This window comes from Martes martes, assembly GCF_963455335.1.
Source record: "Martes martes genome assembly, chromosome: 9".
In the NCBI taxonomy this organism is placed as follows: Eukaryota; Metazoa; Chordata; class Mammalia; order Carnivora; family Mustelidae; genus Martes; species Martes martes.
In genome coordinates, this window is record NC_137896.1 from 18048593 (window position 1) to 18073629 (window position 25037).

Here is a 25037-nt window from a genome sequence, read left to right on the forward strand (position 1 = left end):
CTTCATTTGAAGAAAAAAATGACAAATTTTGTTTGTAAATTTAAGACTGGTTGAAGATCCTCACTTTTACTAAGGATTACTTTACAGGTTATTATAAGACTAGGTAATGTTTCCAACCTTGGCAGTGGGTTGGACTGAGTACCTTTAACAAGCAGTCCTTTTGTAACCTCTAGATCTATGGTTTATCTGGAATCAGAGAGCTTTGCTGAAACTACTGGTTTCAAGAGGCTGACTCTGCCATTTTCCTGCAATTTCAGATTCTGTGGGTACCAGCACAGAGTGGAAAAGGAAGGGAATGGAAATACCTGCAAGATGTCTGAACAAAGCAGAACAATTCAGGATGAGCACAGAAAAATGTGAATGAGCTCATTCAGGATAGTCTTCATCTGGAGCACACGTTCCTATGGCTCTCAAAAGTCCTGATCCTGGGGCGCCTGGGTGGCTCAGTGGGTTAAAGCCTCTGCTTTCGGCTCAGGTCATGATCCCAGGGTCCTGGGATCGAGCCCCACACGGGGCTCTCTGCTCAGCGGGAAGCCTGTCTCCCCCTCTCTCTCTGCCTGCCTCTCTGCCTACTTGTGATCTCTGTCTGTCAAATAAATAAATAAAATCTTAAAAAAAAAAAAAAAAAAAGTCCTGATCCTTTCAATGATCTATGAGGCTATTTGTACTATAACCCCAGCTCCAACTGCAAGTAGACCAATCCACGTTGCCAAAAAGGGGGATATTAAAGGGACACACTTCAGCTGTGCTTTTTTTTTTTTTTAAAAACCCCTGACTACCCAATTTTTTTAAGTTGTCAAAAATCTCTAAGTCACATCATGCTTGAGTTAAATTTCTTAATGGAGGAAAGATGGGGTGCAAGGGTACAATAACATTACATGGGGGAAGTGAGTAAGTAAAATATAGACAGAAAAGCAAGCAAAGAATCTTAGAACAGGAGAAGTCTCTGGAGGCTGAGCGGAAAGGTACAGAACAAAGCCCCATGACGGTTGTCTCCCATGTTTTGGACCTAAAGTTCACCGGGAAGTAAAGCCACCAATTACTACCCTTTACTCTCTACAAGAAAAACTTATCTTTGTAGACTTTTGGGTCAGATCAGGCAAGTGAAATCATGCTTTAACCCTTAAGTTGTTCCAAACATATAGCAATGAAAGTGCTCCAAGCAAGATGGGGAGAGCTAAAGTCAGGGTGCCTGTGTCAGCTTGGGCTGAGCTGAGCTAGAAGACTCCTAGGAGAAGGAGCAGAGAAGTGGAGAGCAAAGAGTAAAACGGAATGATACATGGACAAAAGCTACCTCCCAGTCAAAAGTTTGCAGGTTAAAATACATTAGTTATCTCGCTCATAGTCTAAATATCTATACAAATATATCCACATTGAGATACAGAATAATAAAGATACACTTAAAAAAAAAAAGACTTTATTTATTGATTTGACAGAGAGATCACAAGTAGGTAGAGAGGCAGGCAGAGAGAGAGTGAAGCAGGCTCCCTGCTGAGCAGAGAGCCCTACGTGGGCCTCGATCCCAGGATCCTGATCTGACCTGAGGATCATGACCTGAGCTGAAGGCAGAGGCTTAACCCACTGAGCTACCCAGGTGCCCAAAGATACACTCTTTATTGGAGAAAAGATACATTTTGAGGATGAAATGAATTTTTCAGTGAAACAAAGGGAATTTGGTACCTACAGATCCTCACTAAACAGTGAACAGTGTTATTTCAGTAAGAAAAGTAACAGAAATTAACCAAATATCTCATTCTGACAACTGCTAACTTGGAGAGAGGATTAGGGTTTTAAGGATGACTGTGGGTTTAAAATAAAAAGTAACACTTTAAGCAAAAGAAGTATGAGATAGAGACACCTGGGTGGCTCAGTTGGTTGAGCATCCAATTCCTGATTTCAGCTCAGGTCATGATGTCAGATTCCTGAGACTGGGCCCTTTGTCAGGCTCTTTGCTCAGTGAGGAGACTCCTTGAGATTTTTCTCTCTCTCTCTTCCTCTGCCCATCTTCCCACCTATCTCTTTCCCTCCCTTTAAAAAAAAAAAAAGTATGAGGTATAAGTACTAGAAATGATTTATAGGTAACTTACTCGTCTATGTGGAAAATCCAAAAGACAGGGACACTTCTAGAATAAGAGTTCAGCAATGTTGTCAGATACAAAATATTAAAATATTAAATAATCAACAGCATAATATTTTAAAATATTAAAAAATCAACAGCATTACCACAGCATTACCACTCTAGTAGTAACAGAAATGTAGTAGAAAAAAAGTCACATTCAATATAAACCTAAAAACAATTAAGGGTTCTAAGAAAAAAAGGTTTTAAGAATATGTAAAACTGGGGTGCCTGGGCGACTCAGTGGGTTAAAGCCTCTGCCTTCGGCTCAGGTCATGATTCCGGGGTCCTGGAATTCAGCCCCACATCGGGCTCTCTGCTCAGCAGGGAGTCGGCTTCCCCCTCTCTCTCTCTGCCTGCCTCTCTGCCTGCTTGTGATCTGTCAAATAAATAAAATCTTAAAAAAAAAATATCTAACGAAGAATCCTTAAGGCAAATTTTCATCCATATATGTAAGGAAGATGTATTTATTCCAGCACCTGTTTATAACAAAATATTATATACAACCCTAAATGTCTTTTTTTTTTTTAAAGATTTTATTTATTTGACAGAGAGACAGTGAGAGAGGGAATACAAGCAGAGAGAGTGCGAGAGGGAGAAGGAGGCTTCCCGTGGAGCAGGGAACCCAAATGTGGGACTTCATCCCAGGACCCTGGGATCATGACCTGAGCTGAAGACAGAGGCTTAACGACTAAGCCACCCAGGCACCCCCCAACCCTAAATGTCTCTTGAAAAGAGTTATTTTTTATAAAATAGAACATCATCTAGCAAATAAAATGGATAAATTAGAAGTATATGTCAAGGTAAAAATACCAAAACCAAAGCCAAGTGAAGTAAGTAAGCTACAGAATGATCTCAGTAACATACCTAATTTAAAATTATACCTTGTAAAAACAATGGTACATATTGTTTACCCACAGAGAAATATATTGTAAAAATACAAAAATATATACAAGAATGAAAACATTAAGTTGGTTATAGTAATCTCCAGAGAAGGAGGTAAACAGTACACAGGGGACTTCAGCTCTGTTTATCAGAATGTTCTTACAAAACGAAGTAATTGAATAAATAGGACATGATGTTAAAGTTTGACACAGCCAGATGGTTGGCATGGGCTTTCACCGTACTGTTATCTATTCTTGTATATTTGAAATATTTCATAAAAAATAAAACCCCTAATGCTTCCAGCTCCCTATTTTTATTGAGAGAATGCTTCTCCTGCTGGCAGTGCATTTAAAGACTATTCAAAGCGCTGTCAAATCCCGACCTCTAAAGTTCTTACTGCTCTGCTGAGTGGGAAACAGCCAACAACTACTGGTAAAAGCTGAAGAAATCACATCTCTTTTTCTCTTAGCAGGAAGTATGACTTCCCAAGCCTTTAACCATCTTCACTGACTCTTGGATCCCAACTGAACCGAGCAGGTTCTCTGTCTTGGGTATAAAATTCTAGGCAGGGCTACATGTGGATGACTTCTAGACTCAATACCATAACCATCATTCGGAAACCTGCACAAATCCCTACAGTATATGGTGGTGATCTAGATATTGTCAGAAATAAACTGGTGGCTCTCAGCCCTGGAGGTCCTCCAACTAGTCTATCAACAACAAAGATGTCAAACTTTGGAGGCTGTCCTACAGTCAGGCTGAATCCCAGGTTTAAGAGGATGCAGTATACATGTATTTGGAATCTGTTCACCTCTCTCCACTCACACCGGCATCATCCTGTCCAAGCCATCACCATTCATTGCCTGGAGGATGACAGCAGCATCCTATTGGTATCCCTACTTCTGGTATGTGTCCAAGCCAATCTCCACAGAGTTTTAAAACTCAGAATGATCAGTTATGTCACAGGTTTCTAAAACACAAACCTGGTATTGTTGCCCTTATTAGAACCCAGTACCTTCCTACTGGATTTAGGATAATATAAACAACAATTTTAAGGAACAGTCTGAAGACCTGGCCTGCATCCCCCTCTAAACCTCTTCCTCATGTCCCTTTCTTGTTCACTGTACCTCAACTAGCCTGCCCTTCTTTCAGTCCAAGACCACCAAACTCATTCTCACCTCAGGGATTTCAAAAGGCTATTTTCTTTGGAACACCCATTCTCCTCTCCTTTCCATGCATAAATCCTATTCGTCTTGTAAGTCTTATCTTAAATGTTTTTTCCTCAGAAAGGCCTTCCTTGAACCCAAGGCCAAATCAGATGCCCTGGTATACTCTCAGATGGTACCCTGCACTTTTCCTTTGCATCAATTACAAGAGTCTATGTTTACTGGTATGACTGCATATGAAGTCTGTGAATTCTGCTTAAGTGGGGTTATGTTTAAGACACTCCTCTGTTAAAGCCCTGCAACAGTTCGCCACCAGATGCAGAATATGGGCCAGTCTCTTTAGCAAGACGCTTAAGGCTGGCCACAATTTGGCAATAGGGTATCACACGAAGGCATAAGGAGGCTAAAGATCTAAGTCAGCGTTACTAACTACTGGATTGTGGGCAAGTTTTCTGGCTTCCCAGAGACCAAATTTTTCTGTAAAACAGTGGCAACAGTACATGTGATATGGTTGCTAAGATAATCTAATGTCAACTTATGTGAAAACACTTAAAAGTAATCTAATATCCATTACTTTGGGGTTTTTTTGTGTGTAAAATACACGTAAAAGTTACCATTAGTGACATTTATTGCACATTCACAGTGCTGTGCAAACATCACCACTTGCTACTTCTTTTTGTTACTTCTTTTTACACTTCTCCCTCTCTGTCCATAATGACACAATGCTGTTTGGAATACCTCTCTTTTTAAGACCTAACTGTAATCTAATTCCCTTCACAAATTTATTCCTGGTCTGTAAGCACTGGAAATAATTGTTATTTACCTAAAAACACTTAATGCTTACCTTTCTTCTAATGCACTTGAATTCTTACCCAATTTGCCCATTAGCCTACGAGTTCCTTGAGAGCTAAAACCATTGTTCATTACCTTTGTTTATTTCTGAAGAAGAGAACATTTCTTTAGATGATTTCTGTTTGTAAAGGTTTTCTTTCTGATTCTATACTTTAAACCAGAAAAAGTGACATTTCTGAATGAATGGCAGAAAATACAGAGATGGTCTTTTTCATACTGGAACAAAGAACTCTAAGAGCGTTGTAGTGTCAACAAGACAGCCTTTTGAGGTACGGCTTTCACGTCTAAAGAGATGTTTAATAACCTATAAACCATGATTAAGCAGGTCTTTACATCCCAGTCTCCTGCATGTTAACAGTCATAGCCTACAAAGAACTAGCTTGTTGGCTCTTTTCTTTTGAACTCATTTCTCTTTTAGGTTGCTATGCACATTTCCATAGTACATCGGAAGTAAGAAGTTCATGGGACTCTCCTAAGCAGGATATGCCTAGCAGGCTAATAAGAATGTGACTGCCCTTGCAAGACAGCCTTCCCCTTTCAATAATAGTATTAACAAATAACAACACATGGGTATACAATGGTTTACAATATGCTTTCACATACATGATCCCATTTAGTCCTAGAACCTACCCAGATGAAACCCTAGGAAGCCAGAAATATGTTAAGACTCTAGATCTAACAACTTCTTTCTGGATTCAGAGCAATCATGTTCCCTTCCTCAGAGCCAAGAAAGGTGAGGAAGAAAGCCACAGAAGCCAATTTACATTTACTGCATTCTTTTCTTTAAAAAAAAAAAAAAAAAGGAATTTATTTCAGAGGGAGAGGGTCCCAAGCAGATTCCACGCAGAGCTGGACACAGGGCTCCACCAGGACCCCGAGAACACAAACCAAGCTGAAACCAAGAGCTGGACACTCAACTGTGCCACCCAGGTGCCCCACATTTATTGTACTCTTTATTACATTTCAACCACCAGCCAGTAAGCAACATGAAGGCAGGGACTGCATCTGTTTTGTTCACCGACACAATTCCTAACATCATGCATTCACTGTGCAAGGCACATACTAGAATCTCAGTAAATATTTGTGAATTAATAAATGAATCAGATTATAATATGATGCAGAAAATGGGTATTTTTTAGGAAGGTCACCAGGTAATGCTAAGCACAAAGATACCTGCCTTATTTTGTGGAGAGTTTGCAATTTGTCACAGTGATTCTGGAGACCAAGAACACTACATTTCAACAAAAAAGATCAGCCCCACTAACTGGTGTAGCTCCTAGCTACCCCTTACCTTGATTCGTGAACTGGGGTTTAACATGATGTATTTAATGGAACCTTGAATGTTCTCTGTCCAGGAGACCAGCCAGGTAACCTTGTTATCATGTCGGACCTCTTTCCATTTATGTCCTGTAGGAGGAGAAGGAACCTTGGCATCTCTGTGGAAATAACAAAGCGGGAGGGATGTGAAATGAGGAGAAGCAAGGGACAGTCTGACCTTTCGTAACCTAAAGTGGACAATTCTGCTGAGCATCTACTTCCGTGTTTCCTCCGCATCACCAGTCAGTAACTGCGAAGTACTTGGAGATCCGTACGTGGAGATACCATTTTGTTCCCAACAGTTCTGTGTAGCCTGGGAAAAAATCCCAGCAAAGTATTCCCAAGAACAAAGGACCCCCTCACCTTGATTTCTGGCCCAAACAATGAACTGCACTCACTTGCTACAATTGATGATGATATCTTCTGGCATGATCCGTCTCTTCAGCATGCCCATCTTGGGGTGGTTGCCACGGCCACGGAAAAGCCCAGGAGGTTCTATCTTGAAGTTGGCAATCCTCTCTCTGTGGTTATCCATAATACAGAAGCCATATTCTTTCAGTAATTTTTCATTCTCCTCTTTGATTTTCTGGAACACAGCAAGGAAGTAATCAAAATGGGCTCAAATTGCTGTTCCCTATTCATATTTTATCTCTTATTCGAGAATAGTTTGAGGTAGAGAACGTCTAAAAATCACTAACAAATAAATGCAAACATGGGTGCCTGGCTGACTCATCGGAAGAGCATATATGACTCTTTATCCCAGGGTCATGAGTTTGAGCCCCACACTGGGTGCAGAGATTAAACAAAAATTTTTTTAAAACAATTTTTAAAAAGTGATATGAATGCAAATAAGGATAAACTCTAATATAGTTTTCAAACTTTTAAGTACAGTAAAATTCCCCCAAATATCTACCTTTGAGGACTGATTCCAACTACAGATTCAGAAGAGATTTCTTTTTTAAATTTTTTTTTTAAGATTTTATTTATTTAACAAAGAAAGACACAGTGAGAGAGGGAACACAAGCAGCGGGAGCAGGAGAGGGAGAAGCAGGCTCCCCACCAGGCAGGGACCCCGACGCTGGGTTCAATTCCAGGACCCTGGGGTCATGACCTGAGCAGAAGGCAGATGCCTAACGACTGAGCTACCCAGGCGCCCCTAAAACTGATTCTCTTATTTTTTTTTTTTTTAATATTTTATTTATTTATTTGACAGACAGAGATCACAAGCAGGCAGAGAGGCAGGCAGAGAGAGAGGAGGAAGCAGGCACCCTGCTGAGCAGAGAGCCCGATGCGGGGCTCGATCCCAGGACCCTGAGATCATGACCTGAGCTGAAAGCAGAGGCTTTAACCCACTGAGCCACCCAGGCGCCCCCTGATTCTCTTATTTTAAAGGATTTGTGTGTGAGAACATGTTACCTAGGTATTTTTAAATATAACTTTAAAAGCTAACATCATTTTGTTGAACAGTGTCAAAATGGCAGATCGGGAAGAGTCTATGATAGATATACCTCATAAAGAACATTTCCATGTTTTCTAATAGGTTCCAGACACATTTAGTTGAACAGCATTTCAGAAGGTTTTTCAGGCTCACACTTACCTGTCACAGATTTTTTCCTAGGTATATGGGGACATACATTGTATACTTTACGATCCTTGCTCCAAAAAAGGAGTGTGAGAGTGGAACATGGAGCCTCTGAACCCTCTGCTGACTCTATCTTCATATTATACTTAGAAATTCAACTTACTAAGTCCTGCTGCCTTGTGGGTGGGAACAGATTCAGAACTTGCTGGCAGCAGGTGTCCTTGGCCAGGGCTCTGACAAGGTGATACTTGTGAAACCTCCCTATCTTTGGATCGCTATTTGCAAGAACAAAGCTCCAAAGCAGTTTTAAGTTTTAAAACACCCCTGAAGTAAAGAATAAACCAAGTTTCACTAATCTGGAATACTGAGAAGACTAAACAGACTGAAAAGTCTGAAGCAATTATCATTCTTACAGTAATTCATAGTTTTTAAACTAAAGGTCAAATAGGCACTATCAAACAATGAATTAGATAATAAATGCAAATGCCTATGGGTGCCTGGGTGGCTCAATGGGTTAAAGCCTCTGCCTTAGACTCAGGTCATGATCTCAGGGTCCTGGATGGAGCCCCACATCAGGCTCTCTGCTCGGCAGGGAGCCTGCTTCCCTCTGTCTCTGCCTGCCTCTCTGTGTGCTTGTGATCTCTCTGTCAAATAAATAAATAAAATCTTTAAAGAAAAAATAAAAAAAAAATACAAATGCCTACACTGTATAAATGTGCAAGTCCCTTAAAATACTGAAACCATAAAGTTTTGAAATTCCTTAAAATCGGTAATTTCTGGACCTCCAGCTTGGGAAGAAATGGCAGACAAGACAAAGAAACTCTAGCCTGGATTTCTCTAGATCAAGGGTTGGCAAACCTTTCCTCAACAGAAAAAGAAAACCTTTCTCAACAGAAAAATGTGAAGGCTATACAGTCTCTTTTTGAAACTACTCAACTCTGCCACTGTCACATGAAAGCAGCCATAGATCATATGTAAACAAGCAGATGTGGTCGTGTTCCAATAAAACTTTTTAATAAAAATAGGCAGCCTATACAGTTTGCCTACAGGTACTCTAGAAAAGATCCTTCTGGGATGGAGATGGATGAGCATGGCTAGATTCCAGGGTAAAACAGATCAAGAACAGGAAGGTACACAGGCAGTATTACTGTAGCTGTCTTAAAACCCTAAAATTCAGGAGTCACTGTGCAGGTCTGCCCATCCTTAAATACAGTATTACTGGAGTTAACTGAGTGGATTTTAGGTCACAAAAGCACCAGGTTCTTACATTGAGCCATTAAATAAAGTGCCTATTATTCACAACTTTCAGTCTATGTAAAACCCTTAAGAAAATTTAAACATTTATTAGGCTAAGCGTCCTAAAGCTTTAGTAAAGAGCCATCTGAAATTACTAAAGTCATATCTGTATTTTAAGAACCAAGAAGAAAATTAGATGAACTAAACATTATTCCAAAGTTCTCCAGAGGTTTAAGAAATTCTGTAGTACCAGTTTCTCTTCCTTGCTCATCTGTTTCCGAGCTTCTGACTGGGCTTTGAAATACTGGCTCATCTGGGTAAAATCACATTTGCTTAGGTTGGTGATAATATTCTTCTCTTCATTAGTCATTTCCTAGTCAAAAAAAAAAAAAAAAGGTGGGGAAGACAGAAGCAGAAGGTAAATACACCATTTACCCCATAGGTTTCTTTGTGATTACAGCAAAGCACCATTTTTTTCAGCTGAAAGTATCTAGAGAGGTAGTCTAATTTCATGAGTTTTGAAAAAAAGAAACATAACCTTATTACTTTGTTCTATTCTATTAAACAGAAAGATGCTGTACGTGATTTTTCCCTTGAAGAAGGTTACAGAACTCTTATGTAATTTCTTGGGCTCCTTATACCCTGCTATGTCTGCAAGCATATGTATCCCAGTTGGAGAAACATGAATACATATCATTTGCTTTAGTAACGAGAGAAATATTTCCAAACTCATTCTCTCTTAGAAACATTATCCCTGCTCTACTCACTTATTAAATGTTATTTCCAGAGCTATTCAGAAGGTAAGCTTCAGCTCAGCCCCTGTCCACATAATCCAAATTGAGAATGAGATTGTTTAAAATCACCTAGACAGATGTAGGAAATGTGATATCAAGAGCAGAAAGTACCAAAAAGAAGTAAGAAAAAATCAAAAGGGAATGGAACATCACATTAACATTTTTCTTTGCAATAGCAGAGGACAGGCAGTCCTGCAGAGATAAACTTTCTTTTGAGGTTTTTTTGTTTGGCCTAATAAACTCCCTCCTACAGCCATATGAGTATGAGAGGAAAGAAATATTAAGTATTCTTGTTGGATAGAAACCCTATATAATGAATGAATAGGGAAAAAAGAAAATATTTAAATACAATAGAATTCATAAAGCTCAAATTTTATACCACACAATTTTCTGTAAAGTTACAGTTATGTAGTACTTAATATTTCTACAAGGTGCTAGGATATTAATACATGGGCTACAATACCTTTCTCCAGTCTTTAAAGAAATTTTTCCTAAATATTTCCTTAGTAGTATATTCATGGTCGAGCATTTTTGCAAAGAAGGTAGCTACTTCTTCTGCTTTGGGGCTCAGCTTCATGACTTTACCTAGAGGAAAAAGCAGTTCCAAAACTTGAGGTGTATAATTCATGTTTTATGTATAAATACTGAACTCTGAAGAAGTCTTCTAACTGATGGTTTACCTTCCCAAGGTATACAAAGGTCTGGTGACACATGGTAACAACAACAACAACGACAATACACTGATTTATATCTAGTTGTATAAATTCTCCTTCTCTTTAGCAGATATTTACCTGGGTCATTCTCTGGAGACTATGCCAGTAAACTGTTCCCAGGTGCCTGCTCAGGACAGGGATGAGCTGGGGGAGGCCCAGCCACTCTTCCTTTTCCTTTCAGCAAGCAGGGTCCTTTACACCTCTTCAATGGTTTTTAAAAATCAAATCCTCAGAGGGACTCCTGCCACTGCTAAGCTAAGCAGCCTCTGTTCAAGAAGGGGAGGAAGGGATAGGGCAGGGAGTGGAAGAAAGGAATTGTGGGGAAAAGAAATAGGCATCTTTCTTCTTTAAAGTTAGGTGGGTGGAATATGAATAAAATAATATATATCCATAGCAGGCAAGCCCAGATATCCCACATAAGAAAATCTAAGTAAGACCTTCCTCTAAAACTTTTGTATTCAAAGTGTGGTTCACAGACCAGCAGCACTGGCATCACGTGGGAGTTCTGTTAGAAATGCGAGACTCTGGAGCACCTGAGTACTGCATTTGATTCTGTTTCAGCTCAGGTGGTGATCTCAGGGTCATGAGATCGAGTCCTGCCTTGGGCTCCACGCTCAGTGGGAAGTCTGCTTAAGACTTGCCACTGCCCCTCCCCACCATGCTCTCAGTCTCTCAAATAAATAAATAAACAAATAAATCTTAAAAAATAAAAAAAGGAAAAAAGAAATGCAGACTCTTAGGCCCCACCCCAGATCTACAGATTCAGCAAGTGCATTTTAAGAGAACTCCAGGTGGCCCGGGTGCATAGTAGAGTTTGAGATGATCGCTCTGGAACATAGGAACTATGAGGTTGCCTCTTTCAGGGAAGTAAGACTTATTCAGAGCATAATGGATGACTGGGGTTCTTAGTAGTGTGGACGTGTTAGTAAAAGCTGTTCTAAAGGAATCCTGATGTTACACAATAAAAACTGCTAACTTGTAAAATAAATCTGGAGACCTAGGGGTTTTGTGTATACCTAATAAGTAATAAAGCAATAAAGGAAAGTACTTGGGGAGTTTAATCTACTTTTCAAATACAGTATTTTTAACAAATACTCTTAGGGCCAATTTCCATTTTTTTTCTTGACTCTCCAACTTTGCAACACCATATGGAACTAATCCATGGCACAATAATTTGTTCCTAAAATGAGGTTAAACACCATTCCACTGCCTATTACATAGGTACTAATAATTCACCAAGGGTTTTCACTTTCATTATAGAAAACTAAAACTTAACCAGAAATCCATTCATTTCCAAACTCAGAAGACACCTCATTTCATGATGGTTGGGAAGGTATCATCCCTAATTGCAGGGATGAAAGGAACTGTGGCACAAAACTGAAACTGTCAGGACAGACAAGAACCTGCTTGAAATCCGTAACCCAAATGGCCAACAGGTGGCGCCACTTTCCCCTTTCAAACCACCCCACAAGCTCCTGTCTTTCCAAGAAGACACTTGCAGGAGGGATAGGGTTATTAGCTTTCAAGGGCTTCCTGCACTTCTTTGGATCTCCTCAACTCAGGTCTGGACTAAAGTTGCCAGTAAAGTTGTAAAATGCTTCTAATATAAAGGAAAACATTTAAATGACTAAAAATAAATGAAATAAAAGGCAAGAAAGAATTTAACTGTTCTTGGGTCTGTTTTGCATAAACTGGTATCCACACATATTTGAAAAACAAAAAAATGGGAGACTCTTTGGGCAATTTTACTGAATTCTATACCGACAGAGGAAGAAACTTTGATGCCAGTTTTAGATGAGCCTTCAAAAGAGGAAATGACAGCTCCCCCAGCAGCAGAGTGGTGGGAGGATGACTTGAAGGTTCCTGGCAGTTGGAGCACTTTGTGGAAAAGGCTGAGCTCCAGGAAGAAGAAACTGCTGAGTCAGAGCTGAAAACTGGAGGTTCTCAGCAAAGGCAAGTCACTGCTTCAGCCAGCCTATGCCCTACCTCCCTGGCAGGTCCAAAGGAGTCTGAGAACTCTCTTCCCTAGAGAATAGGCAGGACTACAGTATTGATTCGGAGTAATAATTCTAATACAACATCCTGACTTACTACAGGGTGGAAGTTTACACAATCAAAGGGAAGAAATCCCAGCCAGAAATCCAAATGAGAAAATGATACAGCTGGAGTTCCTATAATGGAGGACTGGGCAGGAATGGAGGAAGGGACCATAGTGACCAGTGATGCCTGGTTCAGGCCTTGGCTTCTCATCTTGAAAAGAGAAACCCGGGGACACCTGGGTGGCTCAGTTGGTTAGGTGTCCGACTCTTGGTTTCAGCCCAGATCCTGGTCTCAGAGTCATGAGAATTGAGCCTTGCATCAGGCTCTGCAGTCAGTGTGAAGTCTGCCAGGGACTCTTTGCCCCTTCCCTCTTCTCTCACTCTAAAACAAATAAAAATCTTAAAAAAAAAAACAAAAAAACAAAAAACAGAGAAAGGGGGAGAGAGAGAGAGAACCCAGAGACTACAGAATCTAGCTTTCTTTCAACTCACTCTGAATCTCAAAGTGGGGCTTTACTAGTTGAGCTTTCTAAAGCTCTTGGTAAGACCAGACTTGAGCTACAGAATACACCGACTTTAAGGATTGTCTTCTTCAAGGTTCCAGGCTCTTTTTCCTCATCGGAGTTTGGCTGTGGTGTCATATTTGAGCATCTCCAGGAATGACCAACTATAAGAGCTAATAGATTTCCGTCCTGTGTGCTCTGGTAAACATTAGTCAGAATGTTTATCTGATGTAAGCATTTGTCACTGAGGACACATGATCAGGGATTAGTCAATATTGTCCACTGCTGGGTCTTAATGTCTAACACAGGGACACTGAATAAACTGTGTTTTAAAAAATGAATTCCAGCTTGGCAAGTCTGACATGTCCTCTTGCAAGACCCAGCCTTCCAGTATAAACTACTACCTTTATCTGTAAGTTATCTGTGGCCCTAAGGTCCCTGCTAGTGGAAGAGATGCACCAGAACTCTCAACTGTTCACCACTGATGCCTCTCAGCAGTTTTCCTGCCCAGTATTTCTCAAAGTTTGGTTAGCAGACCACTTGGTTTAAAAGCACCCAATACTATTATTCTACATCTATTAAATGAGCCCAGATCCACCTGGTGAATCTTAAGCACATAGGGGTTGGAGGGAAAAATGTTCTAGCCCTTTCTGGATAGAACTCTTGGAATGAGAGAAGTCAGTTGAGCATTCCCATCTGCATAGTGCTACACTGCAAACAGAAGGAGTGTCAAAGACAGACTCTTCCCCCCCCCCCCCCAAAGACAGACTCTTAAATTCTTCTACTCAAGGACAGAAATACAAATGGTAGTTAATGGACAATTCTGAGTGTTCTAAGAGAACCAGGCAGGGCACTTCTTCACAGCAGCCCATAAAATCTGACTGCACATAAAGACACAGTGTTGCGCTACATATATAGTTAATGACAGACACTTACCAGCCCTACCTAGAGGCCGATGGCTAATTAACCTTCAACCAAATACTAGTACTATTCGGTCATCATGAAGAGCTTGTCAGCTTACACTGTATCACTAAAGTAAAATACTACCATACAAGTAAGGCTTTTCTAATAAGTCTTACAAAGAGTAGCTCCTCACAAATGAAGTTCAGATAAAAACATTTAACTTTGGGGATCAAGTGCTGTGACCTATGTAGATGGACATTTTGGGGACCATGTAGTTGAGACATTAACAGCCTCTTTCTCAAGGCACTTCTTCATCACCAAATGGGCCTTTAGGATTTAAATAAGACCCTTCCCCCAAACCACACAAGGACAATAAAACAAAATGAAATAAATAAAAAGGATTATATATAGCACAAGGTCCTTCTCATTTTCTATTCCTAAATAGAAGCAGACTCTTTTCTTGGCCAAGAATTAGACAACCTTCGAACTCACCATCATAGTAAAACTTGACACTCTCTGGAAGAGGCTCATATGGTGGAGCAAATACAGGGCCTTTATGTTCCAGGAATTTCCACTTGATTCCTTCAGGGTAGCGCTCTTCTTCCCACCTTTAAACGACAGAGCATAACCTCATTTAGTGATCACCTAATACAGAAATTATCACCTAAAAAATGCCCAAATAATTAATCTGCTCAACTGATTGATGCTCGAGGATAACCTTGGGCCCCACAGTCAAGGCCTGGATCAAAATAACCATTATTCTTCACTTTGAAAAAGCCAACACTCACAATAAATACAGTGAAATACTCAGGTGAACACAGGAAAACACAGTTCAACAGTTCATTTTTAAGACTGAGTACAAGGGATCCCCACTCAAGGAGCTTGGCAACAACTGGAGGATATGGAAATGCAAACAGTTGTTTTACCACAGTGGTACACACAGCAGAGGTATTATTTAGCTATTGATACACAGAAAAAGGCCTCCTGGGAAGGAGGTGGCAGGTGAAGGCAGAGGGAAAAACACCTCTGTAAGAAAGTACATAATACAACAGAAGACTGGGAAATAATAGTTTGGTTGGGGTATACTGAGGTCAAGGTATTTATGGGTTAGCTAGAGCTGTGTAGGAGACCCTGATAAGTGAATGTAAAGTTTAGTGGAAACAGCTTTTAAAAAACCTTTTTACTAAAAAACTAAAAAATAAGACAAAATAAAAAGCCTTTTTACTTTAAAAATGGTTAGACATACAGAAAAACAAACATAAAAAGAATACCATATACCCATCATTTATATTCAACAACTGTTAATATTATGCTAAGTTTCCTATTTTCTGCTGAACCATTTTCAGCAATATACTTTGCAGATATGACACCTCACCTCTATATAGTTCAGCAAACATCTCCATAAAAATAAGTCTGTCACAAAACCACAATACTATTATCACATCTAACAAAATTAGCATCTAATACCTAGACCATACTAAAAACTTCCCAATTATATTCAAAATGTGTCTTTTTAGAAAAGATTTTATTTATTTATTTGTCAGAGAGAGAGAAAGCGCGCATGCACGTCCGTGCACAAGCAGGCACAGTAGCAAGCAGAGGTGGAGAGAGAAGCAGGCTCCCCGCTGAGCAAGGAGCCCTATCCAGGACTCGATCCCAGGACCCTGGATCATGACCTGAGCCGAAGGCAGCGGCTTAACTGACTGAGCCACCCAGGCATCCCCAAAATGTGTTTTATAGGCCAGGATGCAATTAAGGATCATGCACTGCAATTGGTTGATGTCTCCAAGTCTGTCCTTTTTTGAAATTAGACATAGCTTCTCACCATCACCACCATTTTGTTTGAGTCAGTCAGCTGTCTTAACAGATGGAATATTTTAAAACTTCACAGATTCTGGGGGTGTCTGGGTGGCTCAGTGGGCTACAGCCTCTGCCTTCGGCTCAGGTCATGATCCCAGGGTCCTGGGATCGAGCCCTACATTGGGTTCTCTGCTTAGCACGGAGCCTGCTTCCTCCTCTTTCTCTGTCTGCCTCTCTGCCTACTTGTGATCTCTTATATAAATTCTTTAAAATAAATAAATTATTAAATTCTTTAATAAATAAATTCTTTAAAAACAAACAAAAAACTTCACAGATTTTAATCTTCACTATTTCTACTTTAAAATTAAAAGCCCTAAAGTTCTACAGAATCCTTGTAAAGGCTAATTATGCATATTCTATTACTTCTCATCATCTTTTAACTCCAGTATTTTTTTCTAGCTCCAATGTTTTAAACAAAGTTTAGAAACATTAAATAAAAATTATACATATCAAACTGCTATAATAAGAGCATCACTATAAAATCAAAGTCAACACAGACGGTCAAATGATTTTTGACAAGGGTGCCAAGACCATTCAATGGAGCAAGGAAATCTCTTCAACAAATGGTGTTGGGAAAACTAGATGAATGAAGAAGAAACTGGCAGAAGAATGAAGTTGGCTCCTTACCTTATACTATATAAAAAAAATAAACTCAAAATGGATCAGAGACCCACACACAAAGGTTAAAACTATAAAACTCTTAAAAGAAAACACAGAGCAAAAGCTTCATGACTTTGCATTCAGCAGTGATTTCTTAGATAAGACACCAAAAGCACAGGCAACAAAAGATCAATTGGACTACAAAGTTAAAAACTGTACATCAAAGGACACAAGAGTGATGAGGCAACCCACAAATGAGAGAAAAGATTTGCAAAGCATATATCTGATAAAGGATTGACATCTAGAATAAAGAATAAAACTCAGCCACAAAACCACCACCAAGCCAATTTGAAAAACTGGCAAAGGACTCGAATACATTTCTCCAAAGATATACAAATGGCCAGTTAGCATCTGAAAAAAAATGTTCAACATCGCCAATTATTAGGAAATATAAATCAAAGCTAGGAGATACCACTCACACCTATTAGGATGACTATAATAAAAACAAGGACAAACCAGGAAATAAAAATTGTTGACGACAATGTGGAGGAATAAGAACCTTTATGCACCTCTAGTGAGAATGCAAACCATTCAGCCACTGTGGAAATCAGTACACAATTGTGTACTGTGAACGACTGCTCGAAAGTGCAACACAGAACTACCATATGATCTAGCAATTTCACTCCTAGGAATACAACCAAACAACTGAAAGCAGGTATTAAATACTTGTTCTCCAATGTTCACAGTAGCACTATTCACAATTGCCAAAAGGTTGAAACAACCTAAGTGTCCATCAGTAGATGAACAGATAAACAAAATGTGGTCTCTCCATACAATGAAATATTAATCAGCCTTAGAAAAGGAGGAAATTCTGACACAAGCCACAACATGGATGAACCTGGAAGACATTTTCGTAAGTGAAATATAAGCCAGTCACAAAAGGCCACATATTGTGTATTTCCACTTACATGAGGTACATAAAGTAATAAAATTCACAGACACAAAAAGCAGCAGGATAGTGACCAGGGTCCAGGGGAAAGGGGGAATGAGAGAGTGTTTCAGTTTTATAGGATGAAGAGAATTCTGAAGATGGATGGTAGTGGTAAGGGTTACACAACAATGCGAATGTACTTAATACACTTTACACACTTAAAGATGGCTAATATGGTAAATTTTATGTTTTTGTTTTACAACGATTAGAAATAATTTTTAAAAATCTCCAAGTCAAGATTTAACAAAATCTTAAACCTAGAAGGAGCACTATTCTCAGTAACCAACCTGCCACTCTACACATGAAACTGGCAGATCTCCCAACTAGACACTGGCATAGAAAGGCCTGAGTGCAGGGACCCGCTCACCCAAATCTCAGAGTCTATTACTCTCCAAATAAGAGAAAATTCACATGTATGTATAAATGATGTATGCAGGTATGTATATATGATGTATGCAGGCATGTATGTGCTCCAGGAAGTCTACATGAAGCAGTCACTGAGTAACTGTGAGAAGATGCTGAGAACCCTGACTTCCCTTATACTAGGACTTGGTTCCATTCTTCTCATCAACTCCAGGGGTTTTTAATTAAGACTCCAGACTTTTTATAATTCTTCCTCATTCCAACATGTTCATCCCGAGGACCCACAGTAACTTACCATTTAAGCAAAATAACCGATTCAGTCACTCATTCAACACTAAACCTCAGTTTAAACAAAGTATCCATCAGGAGGCTAATACCACTGGACCAACAATTATTACTACACAAATAAAAACAGCAGGCCTGTACCATCGGCTCACCAACAAAATTAAGAAAAACAAGCACTTAGACATCAAAATGACTCCTCTACGACAGGCTTATGAATTCAAGGCAGTTATACATTTGACAGTAAAACAGACTTGAAAAGGGGAAGGTGGAATCAAGGACAGTTTCTCTGGCTTGAGAAGAGGATCAATCCATATCCCATAAATATCTTATCACTATAAGTGACTATGTTTGCGAGTCCTGGTCTTTCAACACTAATTCCTTACATTATAACCTTAACTCCTTATAGCATTTTGCCTTTGCTGAAAAAAACTGAAACCTCTATTTAAAAGTCACCTAACACCAGCAAGGAATTCCCCAATTTCTAGGTCTTTTTTGTGAAGAACAAATATGGGACTTCTAACAGGTCAGCCCTGATAAAGTATATTTAACTCATGGCACACCTACAATGGGTAACCCTTAAATACAGGGGGATCTCAGTTAATTAAATTTTCCCACAAGCCTGAGGATATCAGCACCACTTATAACATTGTCTCTATGGGGAAAATGTGATACAATAAAGAAACCCAGAGGGGATCTGAACCATTTTCCCTTCTTCACAATTACCAAAGAGGAGATAAAGATCAAAGTTTTGCTGGTTTCTTTTTGGCAACATTAACAAATCTGCAGACTTTGGAGGAAAGCAAAAAGTCTGCATGTTTGCCAAACTGATGAAGTATGTCTTTCAGTGGGAGAGCAAGAGGAATAATGAAAAAAAGCCGGCATCTGCTCAGTGGCAGTCACTGAGAACTGGACCACTGACTTCAGAGTACAGCAGGCAGCCTACCATGATGGGAAGAAAGGGCAAGCTATCAGCTAAGAGGCTGATAATTTTTGTTTTCTACTTACAAAAACTTACAGTGTGCCATCAAGCAATGTGCTTAAGGAAAGCACAAAATTTAACAATCAGACTTAAGGATGGCATGCACTGGAGGCTGTAGAAAAGACTGCTTACCCCCAAACCAATCATCTTTAGTTGAAGACTAACCAATCCCACTTAAACCAAAATAAAATAAAAATCAAAGGTTAAGGTCTCTCAGAATTAATTTGTGGCAACACTGATAAGGATTTCAACCACAGAAGCAAAATTAGGTTATTAGGCCCTTTCAGGGTATCTAATTCCATACAGGGCAAGACCAGGATAAGAGTGTATCTGCTACAGAATCCAAGGAGAGCCAAGGCTCCAAAGGAAGGAGGAAGACAGTAGGGAGATAGTGATGATAAGGAAATGATCTTGTTCATTCAATGAACACTTACTGAACACCCACAATAGAACTCTGACAGACATAAAAGACTAATGATTTACTAACCCACCATTCTCGTAACTCCTAATAACCCTAATTTACACAATTGTTTCATTTTCTCTTAGGGTGGGCAGGTGGCTCAGTCAGTTAAGCATCTTGATTTTGGCTTAAGGTCAGGATCTCAGGGTCATGAGATGGAGCCCCATGACAGGCTCCTTGCTGGGCATGGAACCTGCTTAAGATTCTCTCTCGCCTTCTGGTTTTGCTCTTCCCCTCTTTATTTCTCAAAAAAAGGGGGGCGCCTGGGTGGCTCAGTGGGTTAAAACCTCTGCCTTTGGCTCAGGTCAAGATCCCAGGGTCCTGGGATCGAGCCCCACATTGGGCTCTCTGCTCAGCGGGAGCATGCTTCCTCCTCTCTCTCTGCCTGCCTCTGTCTACTTGTGATCTGTCAAATAAATAAATAAAATCTTAAAAAAAAAAAAAAAAAGGTCGGGGGGGGGTATTTCATTTTATCATCAAAAACTGTTTTAGGAGTGCCTGTGTGGCTCAGTTGGTTGAGCATGTGACTTCTTGATTTCAGTTTAGGTCATGATCTCAGGGTTGTGAGATCAGGCCTTGTCTCAGGCTCTGCTCAGTGGGGGCCTGCTTGAGATTCTCTCTCTCCCTCCCCACTGGCTCTCTCTTCTACAAATAAAAAATTTTTTAAAAATAAAAATGTTTTTAAAGATTTTATTTATTTGAGAGAGAGAGACCGACCATGAGAGAGGAGAAGGTCAGAGGGAGAAGCAGACTCCCCGAGGAGCCAGGAGCCTGATGTGGGACTCGATCCCAGGACTTCTGGGATCATGACCTGAGCCAAAGGCAGCGGCTTAACCAACTGAGCCACCCAGGCACCCTAAAAATTGTTTTTATTAAAGGTGAATATTCGGGATGCCTGGGTGGCTCAGTTGGTTAAGTGGCTGCCTTTGGCTCAGTCATGATCCCAGCATCCTGTGATCGAGTCTTGCATTGGGCTCCTTGCTCCACAGGGAGCCTGCTTCTCCCTCTGCCTCTCCTTGCCACTCTGCCTGCCTGTACTCTGTCTCTCTGACAAATAAATAAATAAAATCTTAAAAAAATAATAATAAAGGTGAATATCTATCTCTGAGAAACTCTGATTAGTTCCAAAAAGAAAAATGAGAGGGAAAAAAAGAATTTAAAAAACCACATATATCCTTTTGTTTCTTGGTTCTGGCTTTGGAAAGGCCCAGAATTCCTTTGCTCTGTGATTTTCCTTTTCCACACTTTCATTTTAACCACATATGTGTTCACACCAACAATGCCAATTACACAGCTGTGTGGGCATTTCTGCCACTATAGCTCTGCTGCTCTCTGACACCTCCCTGGTCACTGATCTCTCCCTTTTCCTTAGGCGTGCTATACTAGGGAGATTACTATTCTAAATTGCAAGAGTCATAGAGTAAACACATACAAATGGGTCTGGAATGCTACGTAACAAACTATGAAAAGTGGTTACCTCAAAGCTGAAAAAGGAAAAATGGGAATCAGGGAAAGAAATTATTTTTTTCTAACTTACACATCTCTGGATCATTTGACTCTTTTCAACACAACTACAAATCATGTATAATTGGTACAGTAGTTAAATCATATAAAGTTTTAAGAAGTACCAGTATTAAAAATACTTAATTTCACAATTCCAAACATCAAAATTTGTTAAATAAAAAATAAAATTTCCCACCTAAACACACATCTCAAAAGTAACCTGCTATTGCTATTCTCCTCTAAAAAAGACTGAATCTTTACTCCCAGTGAGGACACCTGTTTTCTCAGACACAATCCTAGATATTCTGATATTCATTAATGTTTCCTAATTTGAGAGACATTACACAAAAAGATTCATCATTCATCATTTTCTTGGAATTTTTCTTTCCCATATTTTAAGATGTTTACTGATCACTTTTCTAAGACTGTTCCCTTCATTTTTAAAAGACCTTTTTCACATTAAGAATCTTAGCCCTGGGGCGCCTGGGTGGCTCAGTGGGTTGAAGCCTCTGCCTTCAGCTCAGGTCACGATCCTAGGGTCCTGGGATTGAGCCCCACGTCAGGCTCTCTGCTCAGCGGGGGGCCTGCTTCCTCCTCTCTCTCTCTGCCTGCCTCTCTGCCTACTTGTGATCTTTGTCAAATAAATAAATGAAATCTTTAAAAAAAAAAAAAAAGAATCTTAGCCCTTTGTAGTGCAAATATTTCCCCTTTTAATGGCATGAGTTTGTTTGCCATATACAACATTTAAATTTTTTTATTTTTTATGACATTTTAATTTTGATTTACCAATGTTGTACACCTTTTCCTTATGGCTCTGGTCGTATGTCCTTCCTCAAAACATCTTCATTACTCTACAATTTAAAAATATTTATCGAGATCTTCTTGTGGAGGCTTTTTTTAATGAATAGGTAGTTTCCTGAACATGATTTATAAAATAATCCATCTTTTCCCTATCATTTTAAAAATTTTGTCCCTCCCACTTTATTTTTTTATTAACATATAATGTATTATTTGCTTCAGGGGTCCAGGTCGATGAATTAGCAGTCTTACACAATTCATAGCACTCACCACAGCACATGCCCTCCGCCCCTTCCCTCCCACCCCCAAGCAACCCTCAGTGTGTTTCCTGAGATTAAGAGTCTCTTATGGTTTGTCTCTCTCCCTGGTCCCATCTTGTTTCATTCTCTCCCTCCCTACCCACCTAGACCCCCTGCCCTGCCTCTCAAATTCCTCATATCAGAACAATCATATGAAAATTGTCTTTCTCTGAATGACTTATTTTGCTTAGCAAACTACCATCTAGTTCCATCCACATCGTTGCAAATGGCAGGATTGGGGGGTGGAGTTTGTTGGCTGCCTAGTATTCCATCACACACACACCCCACCCCTTCTTTATCCATTCATCCGTTGATGGACATCTAGGTTCTTTCCATAGTTTGGCTACTGTTGTCTCTATCATTTTAAATGCAACTTTCTTCTTATGCCAAATCCCTACACATGGTCTACTTTCATAGTTCATTCTGTTCAACAGGGTAGAACCTAGTTTTTAGATTCAATAGGCTGAAAGCTAGTTAGCCTTCTCACTAGGATCTGGAAAACTTATTTCAGAATGTTGATATTCTGGAGAGTTTTTTTAAGTACTTCCCTCCTCCTCCAAACATCAGGCTATTAAATTTTAATAACACTCTTGCTTAATTAGGCTGTGGAATCCGAGAGCTGACATTGTAACCCAGTGCTGCGATGTTACCATTTCCACTTCTGCTCCTCTTCTTTCTTCGGCTTCTTTTTCTTGCTATCTGGTTCAGCAACTTTTTTATCTTTATCTTTCTCTTTATTCTTGGGTTTTTTCAATTTACCATCCTACAAAGAAACATGGTAAGAAAGCACTTAAGTAAGCACCAACCACATTTTAAAAGCAGTTTTGAAGAACCATTAGGAAGTAAAACTGGAATCACAGAATATTAAAACTGGAGTTCTTAAAATCTAATGCTCTCAAATTTAATAGAGTGAAAATTTATTGGTCTCTTTCTCTAGGGCAGTATTTCCCCAAACTCCCTGACAAATGATTACCTGAGAAAGTAGTTAAAAACACTCATTTTGCATGGCAAGAGCCTGGGAAATTATATATATTTTTTACACTCAGAGGAATGTTTGGGAAAGCGCTGCTACGGAGAGTCATCCCAGTGTATTAACCCCATCTGTTTTCAAATTCTACTCATCTTCAAACATCTTCAAAATCCTCTTCAAACACCATCCAATAATGGGAATAGGAGACATTGTATTTAAATAATATGTAATCTGAAAGGAAATTCCTGATTGAATCTGAGAGGGGCTGTGGGAGAACGCCTCCTTATCACTGTTGCTTGCATACACAAAGTCAGGAAGCAGTAAACAAGTGTTGAGGAGTTCTAAAATAATAACCAGTTCCTATGACAGTATTTCTCTATGGCTCTTCTTTGAACTATGACCCCACATGAGCTGTCACTGAGGCACAAATATAAACAAATATAATTTGGTAACAACAGGAAATAAGTCTCAAAACACAAACATCCAGACAAAAATGTACAATTTGACAAATGGGGTCCGGCTCCACAGGATCTAAACTCTTTAAAAGAATATTTTCCTTTGTCTTAACTATCTAAGATCTTTATTCAACAAGTTTTATATAGCTATGAAAAGCAGTTTTGAGTCACCTTAAAATCAACTACAGAATGGCAGAGCCTGAAAGACCTTTACAGACCATTTGACTTGACATACCCAGTTATAATCAAGGAAAACTCTGGAATGGAAGTTTGTTCACCTGTTCAAGGTCATGCTACTGACCATGATGAGAGCCCAGGTTTACCAGAAAAATCACAGCGTGCCTCATGGGAACGACTGGAATATAAAAACATTCTAGGACTACATGATAGGATAGCAATCAAGATAAACTTCGGATTTTAAAGCAAATGATCTTTAAGACAGAAGGAAGGGAAAGACCACAAACACTAGACATATTTTAAAATAGGAATAGAGAATTACAGTATGTAAGTATTTTGGGGAGAAGTACTAGAGGATCATATTAATTCAGATAATGCTTACTATTTTGCCTGAAACACAGCACAGGAAAGGGAAATGATTTTCAGTTAAAGACATTCTCTGAACAGCTTCTGAACAGGCATACAGATGGTCCCATCAGGAAACTACTGGCTACATTGTATGTTTTCAAGCCTCAAAACGGGATAATCAGTCACTGAGAAACTTCAGAACAATTCCCAGAAATGAAAAAAACCACAGCCAATGAGTGAGTTTTCAGGACTGTTCCTGCCATCTGGGGTCCCAGCCATAAGAAGACTGTGTATTTATTCTAAGTCTTTCAGCCTGCATTTTTTCCCCCTGCAGGGAGAAGGCTACTGAAAAGATTAAAAAAAAAAAAAAAAAAAAAAGCCAAGTGTCCTTTTTTCCAAATGGTTTAAAATAGTTATTACTAACTCCTTCCAAATTCACAGAAAGATTATTATTCAACAACTCAACAAAGGCCTAAAGGCAATATAGAAAGCATGGAAAACTAAAATTTTACATTTCTTCACCAACTAGTCTATACTGATCATCTACATAAAAGTGGAGTGACTGCCATAATCCCTCAACATTTTACTCTTCACTCCTTGAGTTGGTGCTCATAAACCTGATGGCCAAAAACCGACCTGTTGTTAGAAAAACCACAGTTCTCTAAACCTAGCACCTGATCATCTCTCTATGGCTCACCTACTCATTAATATTTTTTTTAAGATTTTATTTATTTAATAGAGTGAGAAAGCACAAGCAGGGGGAGCAGCAGAGAGAGAAGGAGAAGCAGGCTCCCTGCTCAGCAGGGAGCCCAACATAGGGCTTGATCACAGGACCCTGGGGTC

The 25037-nt window shown here is 39.5% G+C and overlaps 1 protein-coding gene across 1 annotated transcript in view; it reads right to left on the reverse strand.

Annotated features, from left to right (window-relative positions):
- Positions 1 to 25037, reverse strand: part of TOP1 (DNA topoisomerase I) — a 96238-nt gene that overhangs the window by 14754 nt on the left and 56447 nt on the right. Inside the window, exons 8-13 of the mRNA XM_080812892.1 lie at positions 22895 to 23007; positions 14599 to 14714; positions 10412 to 10533; positions 9405 to 9527; positions 6735 to 6922; positions 6311 to 6455 (exon numbers count right to left, since the gene is read on the reverse strand). Coding sequence (XP_080669018.1) covers positions 6311 to 6455; positions 6735 to 6922; positions 9405 to 9527; positions 10412 to 10533; positions 14599 to 14714; positions 22895 to 23007 — 807 coding nt within the window. The remainder of the gene's footprint in view (positions 1 to 6310; positions 6456 to 6734; positions 6923 to 9404; positions 9528 to 10411; positions 10534 to 14598; positions 14715 to 22894; positions 23008 to 25037) is intronic.